Source organism: Rhinatrema bivittatum, chromosome 10 (assembly GCF_901001135.1).
Source record: "Rhinatrema bivittatum chromosome 10, aRhiBiv1.1, whole genome shotgun sequence".
Lineage (NCBI taxonomy): Eukaryota > Metazoa > Chordata > Amphibia > Gymnophiona > Rhinatrematidae > Rhinatrema > Rhinatrema bivittatum.
Window position 1 is genome coordinate 79159731 of NC_042624.1, and position 13369 is coordinate 79173099.

Here is a 13369-nt window from a genome sequence, read left to right on the forward strand (position 1 = left end):
AAACCTAGGGCTCTTCTGATGGGTGGGTGAATAGGAATACGTGCTTCAGATCCAGAACACACATCCAATTCTTTGGCTAAATGAAAAGAAGATCCGAACATTTTCAGTCTCTGCAAGTCCAGAAAGAGACTTCTTGGGGATTAGGAAATACCAGGATTAGAAACCCTGGCCAACCTCTGAGAAGGGACAGGTTCAATCACCTTCTGCTGAAGCATCTCCATCTGCAGTAGGCAAATTGAGAAGGTTCTGACCTGAAGAATGAAATCTGTTTGGCCAGATGTGGGTGAGAGAACCATAAGAGGTAGCTATATGCCACAGTTTTCAGGACCCACCAGTCCCAGCTGATACACCACCACTCCAGGAGAAAGTACTGAAACCTCTTCCTCCCCCATTAGAGGAGGGCAAGTCTCAAAGTTGTAAAATAAAAAAAACCAAAAAACAAACAAACTGCTATTGGGCTAAGACTACATCTGCTGCTGAGTTTTTGGCTGACACCTTTCCCTTTTTTGACTGCAAAATGGGCAGTAGATACTGCTCATGCTGAAGAGTGGGAGGAACTTTATAATCCTGAAAAGTGTATCAGGAATGTCTTTGAAAGAATGGACAAATTTTTGGAAAAATAGTGGCATCGGGCAGGAGCCAGCTGATTCCTCGCTGCAGCTAATAAAGATTGTAGGGTGGATTGAAGTTCCTTAAATCAGAGCCATACTAATGATTGGGATGCAGCTATCTATAGTAGGTACAGTACTATAGTAATCTGTCTGTATGCAGACCTTTTGGTTCCACATATTGATTTTCAAATTAATACTGGTTTAAGATAATGAGCAGCTACTGAGGCTTTTTAAGATAATCTGCATGACAAATCATTTATGTAGAAACTGGTTAAACTATCACTATATCCACAACTGCTATTAGTAAAGGTAAATTGTAAGGTTGTTTTGAACGGAACCATAATCTGTAATGAGCCTCAGGTCCTTTAGTAAGCTGTAACACAAAGATTAAGTAATTGAGTGTTTTTATTGTTTTATATTTGTACACTGCTCTGATCAGGTCTAGTATCTGCATACGCAGTATATAAAAATCTGGAAAATAAATATTACAACAAAAAAAAGGAGAACTGCTTCCACTCGCTGAAGATGTAACCAAGCAATGACCAAAAGAATCATGAATATATATTAAAAAAGTGACAATGATTTAATCAAAACATTTCATTTTTAAAAGATTTTAATTTTCTTGCAGTTTACAGAAAAATTAAAATGTACACAACATCAACATAAATTACAAATCAAAGCTTTTAACAAAGATAAAATACTTAGAAAAATATAAAATTCACTGAGTTTTTAAAAAAGGGACAATTACATCAGAAGACCATCTAAAAGACATCTACTGCACTCTTCACTGGCAGGTCATCTCAAAGACAGACATTTAGAAAATTTTTACCCCTTCATTCTGGTCCCATATTTTTAAATACAGGATGCAGCAATGATTCTTCTGCAGTTATTCTTGTAGCTGGATTCAGATCTAAGAGCTTATCAAGTAGATTATAGGCTTCATCAGGAACTCTGTCCCATCCTTTTATATTAAAGGTGCTCTCTGTGATCTCTGTTTTAGAGTCACTGTGACAATATTCCAGTTTGCAGTTCTTTAAAAGTGGTTGTTCATCATGGGTTTGAGGAATAAGCATCTCTTCCTTCTTTCCTTCTGATACAGCTAGCTCCATGCTGTACACTTGCAGTTTGTTTGCTGTTGGCTTTGAAGAGCTTGTGCCTCTCAACCTTTCACATAGTGTCCTCAAATCCTGGCCAGGGACTTCTTTACTACACAGAACAGACTTTCCTTAAAAAAAAAAAAAAAATGAATATGCCTTACAAAATTATTCTTTTATTATGCTGTGAAAGTGGAACACAGAACTGTTCATATAAAACAGATTTAAATATCATGCAATTTACAACATAGCAAACAAAAATAATGCTGAAAATCAAGGTGATTCACAATGTAGATATTCTTTGCTTCCTATACACCCTTTCTCATGACCGCTTCCCTCTATCACCAATTCCTGACTCCGTACTTTTCACTTTGCTGCATCTTATGCCTGGAATAGCCTTCCGGAGCTGGTGCATTACGCCTTTTCGCTGGCAATATTCAAGTTCTGCCTAAACACCCACCTTTGAGGTGGTTTTTAAATCTTAAAACTTGGCTCTTCCTGACCATAGCCTTGTTGATTTTAATCACATTTAGTGTAACAAATACAATTCCCAACACCTGTTATGTCTTGACTAAATTATAAGATCCATGGAGGATGGACTGTGTCTTCTGTGTTTCTGTATAGTACTGCATCCATCTATTAGTAGTAGTTAATAGCAATAGTAGATTGAGAGTTAGAAACTCTAACTGAATCATGATGCTAACACCAGGAACATTTAACTCATACTGCTTAATTGCTAAATGGATTTTCCCATTTTTTGTCTATGGGAAAAATGATTATATTTGGACCTTAGGGACCTAACCAAGAAACAGGATTTCAGTTGTTCAAGCAAAGGCAGTTGTACAAGGAACAGTGTTCTTAAGAAAGTGAATAAGAGACAGACAGGATCTTTGTTTTCTACTGCTTAGCGCCCCCCCCCCCCCAAAAAGGAACAGGTGCTACTAAATCCTGTATCTGATTTTATCTCTTTTTTTTTTTTTTACTATTTATGTTTATTATTACTTAATCACAATTAATTACATTGGCAAAACAGAATGACGTACAAATAAAATTTGAAGCTAACAAGTTAAAACTGACAAAAATATAGCATAAAACATATCAATATAAATATAAAAAATGTAAATCATAATACAACAAAAGGGTTTACATGAATAAAACAACAAAATATCAGGACCAACATGAAATACAAAATAGACAAAACAGTAAAGTGCAATAAAAGAGAGCAGAGCAAAGTCTTAAAAAAAAAAAAAAAAAAAGACAGAAACTAAGGTCAAGAAGTGTTCAGATGAGGGAAGGCTTGTACAAACAGGTAAGACTTGAGTGCCTTCCTGAATTTCAAGAACTCTTTCTCAAGGTGAATGCTCAGTGGTAGAGAGTTCCAAAGGCAAGGGGATAAATAAGAAAAACATATCTAATGGAGAGCAGCACTAAAAGCTCTTGCAGGGAGGACCGCAGTGGACGAAAAGGTAGATAGAGGGAAATTACAGAAGAAAGATAAGACAGAATGCCCCAATGCAAAGCTTTGAAAGTAAGGCATTCTATTTTGAATGAACACAAAGGGACCCCAGGAGCCAGTGAAGCTCGATCAAAAGGGCAGTTTCATGGTCAAATTTGGATTTAGTGAAAATGAGCCTAGCCACAGTGTTCTGTGCCAGTTGAAGTCGTCCAAGTTGTGAAAAGACCAATAGCAGAGCACTGCAATAGTCAAGTCTAGATAGTACAAGAGAATGGGTTAAGGTTTTAAGAAAAGAACTATCCAGATAAGGTTGAAAACAATATATATAGGAAAATTAGTTTCTTACCTGATAATTTCCGTTCCTGTAGTACCACGGATCAGTCCACGGCTCCCCTCTAGCAGATAGAGCAGAGCAGTTACCATAACAATGCTCCGCCTATAAATAGAATGGTGCCATCTACAGTCCAGCAGTATTACTTAATGTCAAAGCAGAATATCTCATCAAAACCTCTTGAACTATGTACAATAACCCTTTAACAAGAAAAAGAAATAATTGGTCCACTTAACCCTCCTGGGAACCGAACCTGTAGAACCATTTGAAGACAGACAATCGCAAATTTCTTCTGACCTAAAAATTAATTACATAATAACCGAGCGGTCTCTCCTTTACTTCCATGCCTCTGATGGGCAGGACTCTGTACTGATCCGTGGTACTACAGGAATGAAAATTATCAGGTAAGAAACTAATTTTCCTTTCCCTGTACGTACCCGGATCAGTCCAGACTCCTGGAATATACCAGAGCTACCTTACCTGGGATGAGATGGGATCCGGGGAGGCCCGCTCGAAGCACACCTTCTCCAAAACCACCGGAACCTGGTGTTTGGACATCCAGTCTGTAATGTCTCGCAAACGTATGCAAGGACTTCCAAGTAGCCGCCCTGCAAATTTCCTATGGAGAAACCATCTGGCACTCTGCCCAAGACGCCGCATATGAACGAGTAGAGTGAGCCCTTAGACCAACAGGAAGAGATCTACCATGAAGAAGATAGGCCGAGCAAATAGTCTCCTTCAGCCAGCGAACTATGGTAGTCTTGGAGGCCATATGACCCTGCTTGGAGCCACTCCAAAGCACAAAAAGATGGTCAGAAACACGAAAGTCATTTGTAACCTCCAGATAACGGAGCAATGCTCTGCAAACGTCCAGCTTCCGCAAATCCCCGGACAAGGGATCCAAATGGTCTAATTCCGCGAAAGCCAGAAGCTCCACAGATTGGTTGATATGAAAGGAAGAAACCACTTTCGGGAGAAAGGAAGGCACTGTCCGTAATGAAAACCCCCGATTCCGAAATCCGCAAAAAAGACTCTCTACAAGAAAGAGCTTGGAGTTCCGACACTCTACGAAGTGTCGGAACCTTCAAGGTAAGATCCTTCATAGTCGCCCTCTTCAAAGGCTCAAAGGGTGCTGAGCATAGAGCCGTGAGAACTACATTTAGACTCCAAGACAGACTAGGATGCCCCAGCGGAGGACGCAAGTGCTTTGCTCCCCTTAAGAAACGAGCCAAATTCTGGATGTGCCGCTGACGCTAAACCTTGCACAGAGCCACGCAAACAACCAAGAGCCGCCACCTGCACACGGAGGGAACTGCACGACAAGCCCTTGGACAGACCAGCTGTTATGGTTTTGAGGTGTTGGAGTGGATTCTTGGGTACTGTGGTGATGGCCACTCCCACGGGGAGGAGTCCCATGAGGAACCGCAGTACTAGGCTAGGCTCTATACATGCAGACACAGAGAATTTGTATTTATTATACAGCTTGGTGGTACTGCCCAGGGATGGCAGCAGTGAGGTAACCCAGTCGAAGTAGTCCAGGGGTACTCAGCAGAGGAGACCAGTCCCATGCTCAGGTAGTTGGTAGGCTGCACAAGATAGTAGAGAAGTCCTGGATGCAGACTTGCAGTGCTGAAGTTGGAGGTGAGACAGACTGACAAAGTTAGTTACTCACTGAAGTAGGTAGCTGTAATGATGAAGACCCTGGCAGGCAGAAGTAGTTGAACTGTAGGCACCAAGGTAGGGAGAGCAGGCCCTCGAGGAGCAAGTACTCGGTATCCCAGATAGGTGCCTGAAAGAAGCATAAGGGCCCTCGAGGAGCGGGTATTCAGGTTAGAGATGAACAACCCCAAAGGGCAGAGAGAAAGCTTCCAGCGGCTGCTGGGAAGCGGCAGAGCAGCTTAGACTGGAGCGATTCCAATCCTTGCTAACTCAATTTGTTAGCAAATGAAGGGCAGGCTAAATAACCAGATGTTGTGATGTGACTCGGAGGGGATGCCCCTGAGGTTCCCGCCATGACGTGGATAAAGATGTGGGTGGTGTGCGTGCACGCACCCTAGGAGGCCCTCAGGAAATCCACGGCGAAAACAATCATCATTGCCGTTCCGGGGACGCTGGAGATAGCAGCATGAAGATGCGGCAGCAGCCATCTTCCCAAGACTTGAGGAGAGAGAGGGAAGAAAGGTAAGGCACAGAGGTCGAAGCCGTCTGAGACCGACGGACACAACACCAGCCTGAAGAAAACACAGAATATCTGACACCGAGGCCTGGGTAGGAGAAACATCTCGGTCTAAACACCAAGCCTCAAAAATCTTCCATACTCTAACATCTGCAAGGTTGGTGGATGTCTTACGCAATCGCAGGAGCGTAGCCACTATGGCTGGAGAACAGCCTTTGCCGTATAACTGTTGCCTTTCAATAGCCATGCCGCTAGACAAAAGCGATCGACTTCCTCCAAACAGACGGGCCCTTGATGTAGCAGAACTGGACTGTCTGGAAACCGCAGCGGACCCATCACCACTAGATTGGTGTTATTAAAGCTCTGTTGTTAAAGCTGGGAATTAGCAATCTGTTATTAGAGCTCTGTTAAAGCTGAGAGATAGCAATCTGTTATTATTTAGAATAGTTGTGGGTGGATCCTTGGACCAGTGGCAGGTGACTACGCCCTTGGGGAAGCTCCCGAGAGGGACCACTGGTCAGGCTAGTGTAGGAGACAGACACACACTAGTTCTTTTATTAGACAATATATTAAACCACCAGAGGTGGCAGTAGTGAGCTGGAAGCGCCCGGCTGGGCTGTAGTCCCTCAGGTACTGAACAGCGATCTCAAGGTGGCTGAGCTGTAGAGAAAGTAAGAAAGTGAGTAGGCAAGACATGCAGAGTTCAGGAACAAGTTCTTGATGGTCACACTCACACAACAGTCTCAAGGCAGCCCAAGAATTGGTATGCATTAGACCAGGGGTCAGGAACCTTTTTGGCTGAGAGAGCCATAAACGCCACATATTTTAAAATGTAATTCCATGAGAGCCATACAATATGTTTAAAACTAAATACAAGTAAATGTGTGCATTTTATGTAAGATCACACTTTTAAAGTACAATAAGTCTCTGAAAATATTACACCAGGCCTTAAGACACCAATACATCTCCTATTAGGAAAACGGACCAAGTCAGGCTGCTATAGAGTCCTACACAGAAACTACACGCCAGCAGAAAACCTCACCTGAATCACGTGCTGTCCCTCACCTAACATAGAATAAAGAGACCAAAACGCATAACAAGAAGCATGCAGACAAAAACTGAATTGGAAACTGCAACAAGCCAGAGTCTCTGTATGCAGTGTAACAAAGGAAAAAAGAAACATCACACATCCTTATAAAACAAATCAAGAAATATAAAATCATCAGCAGTAAAACTGTACTAACAAAAAGAACATATTTCGAAACAGCTGATGAGTGGAATATCCAATAATTAAAAACTCATATAAAACATTTCCAGATACCAACAAAATATTTCAAAATAGCAGACACAAAGATCCAGTAATGAAAAATAATAAGGATACAAAAATTTTTTTGCTCTGCATACCTGGGAACGTTTGATATCCAGGTGTCCTGAGATTGTTCTGAATTAGCAGGAGGTGGGGTGGTTTGCTTGGAACTTTCTCCTCTCTCAGTCACATACCAGCGCTCTCTCTCACACTGGCTCTCAATGACACACCTATACACACATGCTCTCAGTCACTCACATATACAAATGTTTTTTCTCTCTCACTTATATAGGCTCTTAATTACACATTTACACACATGCTGTCTATCTTTTCACGCTTACACACACACAGGCTTTCAATCACATAAATACATGCTGTCTTTTTCTCTCACACACAGACTCTCATTCACATGCTTACAAACATGTCCTCTCTTTCTCTCATTTACACACAGGCTCTCAATCACATACTCACATGCTCCCTCACCTAAATCAGCTCTCAATCACACACAGACACACATGGTCTCTCTCTCTCATTTAAACACAGGCTCTCAATCACATACTCACATGCTCCCTCACCTAAATCAGCTCTCAATCACACAGACACACATGGTCTCTCTCTCTCATTTAAACACAGGCTCTCAATCACATACTCACATGCTCCATCACCTAAACCAGCTGTCAATCAGACACAGACACACATGATCTCTCTCTTACTTATACACACAGGCTCTTAATCATACATACACATGATCTCTCTCACACACAAAGGATCTCAATCATACACACATACTCTTTCAAACAAACAGGTTTTCAATTACAAACTTACACATACAGGTTCCCAATGGTAAACTTACATTCATGCTCTCTATCTCACAGGCAGGATCTCAATCACAGACATACTCTCTTTCACATATACAGGCTCTCAATCATTCACATACATGCAATCTCTCACTCACACACACAGGATCTCAAACACACATGCTTGCTCGCTCATTCACTCTCTCTCTCCCCCCCCGGAACTCGCGGCAGCAGCAGCCACCTCCCAACGCTAACCTCCTTCATTTTCAGCCCTCGCGGAGGCGAAGGCGGAGTCCCCATCGGCCGCGGTTGAAGATTTTCATTTTCCTCCGAGCCGCGCTGCAGTCTTCTTCCCGCGCAGGCACCCGATGCTCTCCACTTCCTCTTCCGGGCCGCGGGAAGAAGAGAGCACCGGCGTGCTCTCTTCTTCCCGCGGCCCGGAAGAGGAAGTGGAGAGCATCGGGTGCCTGCGCGGGAAGACCCGCGCAGGCACCCGATGACTCCAGCGCTGGCACCCGGCTGACACCCGATGACTCCCGCGCAGGCACCCGGATGACTCCAGTCGGCGTGCTCTCTTCTCCTCCCCCCCGCGGCCCGGAAGAGGAAGTGGTGAGCATCGGGTGCCTGCGCGGAAGAAGAGACCACGCTAGTGTGGTCTCTTCTTCCCGCGCAGGCACCCGATGCTCTCCACTTCCTCTTCCGGGCCGCGGGTGGGGGGGAGGAGAAGAGAGCACGCCGGTGCCGCTGACTCCAGCTGTCCTGCCGCGTTCCGCCCGGGCTGACAGCATTTTAAGCCCGGGCGGCGGAGGACCGGGGAGCAGCTGGGTCAGCGGGGAACCGCGAAGTATGGCGACACGTGTCTGCGAGCCAGATGCAGCCCTCAAAAGAGCCATATTTGGCTCGCGAGCCATGGGTTCCCGACCCCTGCATTAGACCCTCGAGGAGCGAGTACCTGGTTCCAGGGAAAGCTCTGAGAGATAGATAGAAACTCACTGATGTTATAAGCAACAAAAACTTCTTAGTAAGCAGTATATTAAACCACCAAAGGTGGCAGTAGTGAGATGGAAGTGCCAGGCTGGGCTGTAGTTCCTCAGGTATTGGAACAGCGATCCCAAGGTGGCTGAGCTGTAGAGAAACTAAGAAAGTGAGTAGATAAGATATGCAGAGTTCTGGAACAAGTCCTTGATGATAACACTCACACCTTAGTCTCTTAAGGCAGCCCAGGAGTTGGAATGCAGTAGGCCCTCGAGGAGCGAGTACCTGGTCCCAGGGAAAGCTCTGAGAGATATATGGAAACTCACTAATGTTGTAAGCAGCAATGACTTCTTAGCAGAAGTGGTATTCAGGAGCTGGTCCGGGACGTGGGCCCTCGAGGAATGAGTACCGGGTTCCGGACTGCGACCTGAAAAGAAAAAGAGCGAGGCCCCCGAGGAGCGGGTACCTCTAGTGAAGTCCGAAGAGGCAGAGTAGCTAGGTTTACAGAGAGCGAATCCCATCCGCAGCGACCTGGAGGAAGCGAGCCCTTGCTAACTCGTCTTGTTAGCGAAAACTGAGACCTTAAATATCTGGAGCTGATGATGTCATCTCAGGGGAATGCCCCTGAGGTCCGCGCCAACGCCGGTACATCAGTCGGGCCGCGCGCACGCACCCTTAGGCATCTGGTCAACATGGTGGCTTGCAGGGTCGAGCTGGTCCGGGAACGCCGGAGGAGGACAGCCCGGAGACGCCGCAGCAGCTAGCCTTCCATCAACCCCAGAGGGAGTTGCCAACGAGGTAAGGTGGGCGGAGCAGAGACGGACAGCAACGGACACAACAATTGGGGAGGTCTGTAAACCATGGGTGTCTGGGCCATTGCGGAGCTACGAGGATGACCTCTGCCGGATGGAGCTCTATTCGCCTGAGTACTTTGCCGATCAACGGCCAAGATGGAAAGATGTACAGTAGAACTTTGGTGGACCAGGGCATCCACGCCCTCTACGATGAGCGTAGAAATGCAGAGTCTTGGCATTCCGAAACGTCGCCATGAGATCCATGCTGGATGTACCCCACGTGTAGCATATTAGTTGAAAAGCTGCGTCCGCTAACTCCCATTCCTTGGGATCTAGGCGATTTCGGCTGAGAAAGTCTGCCTGCACGTTGTCCATGCCGGCAATGTGAGACTCCATTATGCTAAGTGTTGTTCCGCCCAGCTGATCAATTGACGAGCCTAGACTGCCACTGGCTGACTTCCGGCCCCTCCTTGACAACTGATGTACGCTACTGTGGTTGCATTGTCCAAGAGAACTCTGATGGACCTCCCCTGCAGGAGAGGACGAAACGCTTGTAATGCTAACCACACCCGTCGAGTCTCCAGACGATTGATCGACCACTGTGACTCTTCTGGAGACCAAAGTCCCTGTACAAATTTTCTCCGGCATACCGCCCCCCAACCGGAGAGACTGGCATCCATGGTAACCAGTCTGGCACCTCCAGGGGAACTCCACAAGTCAAGATTGCCCGTTACCAGCCACCAATCGAGACTGGACCGCGCTGCATCCGTCAGTGGGAGAGGAAGAAGAAACAGCTCCGAGACAGGATTCCAGTGGGAAAGCAATACGGACTGTAAAGGCTGCATATGAGCAAAGGCCCAGGGAATCAGTTCCAAAGTTGAGGTTATCGAGCCGAGAACTTGCAAGTAATCCCGGACCCTGGGAGGATGCTCGAGTAACAAGGCTCTTACTTGAGCCTGCAATTTGGAAATGCGTTCTGTAGAAAGAAATACTCTGCCCTGCTGTGTGACGAATAAAGCCCCCAAATACTCCAAGGGCTGAGAGGGCACGAGCCTGCTCTTGAAAAAAATTGACCACCCAGCCCAGCGACTGAAGAAGTAGCTGGAGTACCTTGTGAACCGCCAACCCGGGCCAGTGGTTCAGACTTCGCTCGAATCAGCCAATCGTCCAGGTAGGGATGTACTAGCAGCCCTTCCTTCCTGAGATGGGCTGCCACGACTACAATTATCTTGGTGAATGTCCTGGGTGCGGTGGCCAGTCCAAAGGGCAGCGCTCGAAACTGAAAATGCTGACCCAGTATCACAAAACAAAGGAACATCTGGTGATCCGACCGGATGCCTATATGAAGGTACAACTCCGTGAGATCCAGGGACGCCAGAAACTCTCCCTTTCGCACCGAGGCAATGACTGACCGGAGCGTTTCCATGCGAAATCATGGCACCTTGAGGCATCTGTTCACTCGTTTAAGAACCAGAATGGACTGAAAGGATCCCTCTTCTCTTTGGCACAACGGCCCTTCCTTCTTGCCTCTGGAGGTACTGGGATGATGGCTCCTAACTGCCGCAGGCACTGCAAAGTTTCTTGGACCGCTCTTCGCTTGGTTGCATAACCGCAGGGAGAGATGAGAAACCTTTCCTGAGGACGCTGTGCAAAATCTAAGGCGTAGCCTTGTCTTATCACGTCCAGCACCCACTGGTCCGTTGTTACTTGGCCCATTCCTCGAAAAATAGGGATAGTCTGCCTCCTACCGCAGGCACCGAGGAATAGACTGGCGCCCCTTCATTGTAAAGACTTAGCCCCTGAAGTAGACTGGGAATTCCCGGCTCTGCCGAATCTTCTGCCCCGAAAGGGCTGGGACCAGGACTGTTGCCTAGTTTGTGTCTGACGAAAAGAAGAACTGGGGACTCTAGCTGGTCGGAAGCGCTGATTCCCTCTGAATCTGACCCGGGACGAGAAAGTCCCTCCAGCAGGCGGTGAACCTTATTCTCTCCCAGAGATTGAATCAAACCTTCCAAGTCCTCTCCAAAAAGCAATTTACTCTTAAAAGGTAAATAACCCAGCTGTGCCTTGGAGGACACATCCGCCGTCCAGTTTCTTAACCACAGAAGTCTCCGTGCTGAGACCGCAGATACCATGGATCTCACAGACATCCTCAATAGGTCATGAAGTGCATCAGCTCTGTAAGCCATTGAAGCTTCTAGACAGCCTGCTTGAGCAGTCTCCTCATCTGAGAAATCTGCGTTGACCTGCAACTGCTGAACTCAGCGGAGGCCTGCTCTCAAGACAAAATTACTGCACATGGCCGCCCCCGCACTCACAGTGCGGATACCTCAAAAATCTTTTTAAGCTGCAACTCCAACTTCCTGTCTTGGAGATCTTTGAGCGCTGTCGCCCTTGTGACTGGGATCGTGGTCTTCTTGCTGACAACGGATACCGTCGCATCCACCTTGGGCAGTCGAAGCAGCTCTAAAGCATCCTCCGGCAGAGGATATAGCTTATCCATGGCTTTACTCACCTTCAATCCGAGGTATCCCACTCCCGGAAGAGCAAGTCCGTAGCCGAGAAATGGAAAGGGAAGGAGGTAGCAGGGCCTCTCAGACCCAGTAAAAATGGATCCATCGCTCCCAGGTTGGACTCCTCGGGCAGACCCCTCAATGCCCAGCTCAGCAAGAATGGAAGGAATAAGAGGTCCCAACTCCTCCCTCCTAAAGAGACCAACCACCTTTGGGTCGTCACCTTCCGTGACATGCGAACCCCTTGCTGATGCCCATCAACGTCCCCATCTACCCCTTGCGGGGGCTGGGACTGAGCGTCTAGGTCTCTAAGATCAGTAACTTGATCAGAGGTATCTGAGTCAGTCTGAGGGTCCCCTGTTCGGAGAGGGCGCTTAGGTCTCGATGAGCCAGCAGCCCCCTGAGACCTAGAGCGTTTCTTGGAAATAGGCTTAGACCCCAGAGAGATGGATTTTAAGCCAGACTGCTGCTTCCCTGATTTTTTTGCTTTATAAGCTTTATGGAGCAGTAAAACAAATTCCAACGAGAAAGAGGAAGAGGAGGAGTCCCTCCGTTGCTGGGAAATCATGATGCAAAAGGTCCCTTTCACCTGGGAGCCTCTGCTGAGAAGGAGGAGGTGGTAAAAATCCCTCCCCTATCGCAGCACAAGTGGCAGCTCTGAAAGACTGCAGAATGGCATCTGTTCCCACACTGAGCGGGAACGGGTCAGCACCAGCTTGAGCTGCAGTATCTGAGCCCACAGTCACTTGGTAGATTTAGTTTCCACTATTTTGATAGCATTAACAGCCCCGGAGGACCCGTCCCCCCCCGGCAAAACACTGAGCAGAGGCCCTCCCATGAAAGGTGCGTGCGGACCGAGCTGCATACGCGGCATAAAGAAGATCGCAGCATCAAGAGAAAACAGAAATTTACACTGACAAGAAAAAATTTCAAAAATAACTCACCCCTGCTCCAGGAAGGAGAGAGCCGCCACGATACTGCAGGCCAAATGAAAAGTTTTTGTTTTTTTGTTTTTTTTTAGAAACTTGCCCGGCAGTGGTCCAAGGTGCTGATTCCTGTAGGGTGGAGTGAACCGGGCTCCCCGGTGTTGCACCCAAAGCTACCCAAGAAAGAAATTAGAGTCCTCGACCCGCTTATGCTGCTGCCTCACGACCAGTGGGGGATGGCCCTCTCAGGACCTCACAACCCCCTGGGAGGCTGAAGACACCTCTATGACTAAGGTTTTTTGTTTTTTTTTTTTTAAGTCAAATTGCCTAAGAAATAAGAAAAGCAAACCACTTAACTCTAACTCCCAAAACAAACTACCACACAGACCA

General features: G+C 46.7%; 1 protein-coding gene across 1 annotated transcript in view; it reads right to left on the reverse strand.

Annotated features, from left to right (window-relative positions):
• Window positions 1–1194: 1194 nt before the first annotated feature.
• Window positions 1195–13369, reverse strand: part of CDC7 (cell division cycle 7) — a 114113-nt gene continuing 101938 nt past the window's right edge. Inside the window, exon 11 of the mRNA XM_029618642.1 lies at window positions 1195–1836. Coding sequence (XP_029474502.1) covers window positions 1445–1836 — 392 coding nt within the window. The 3' untranslated portion in view covers window positions 1195–1444. The remainder of the gene's footprint in view (window positions 1837–13369) is intronic.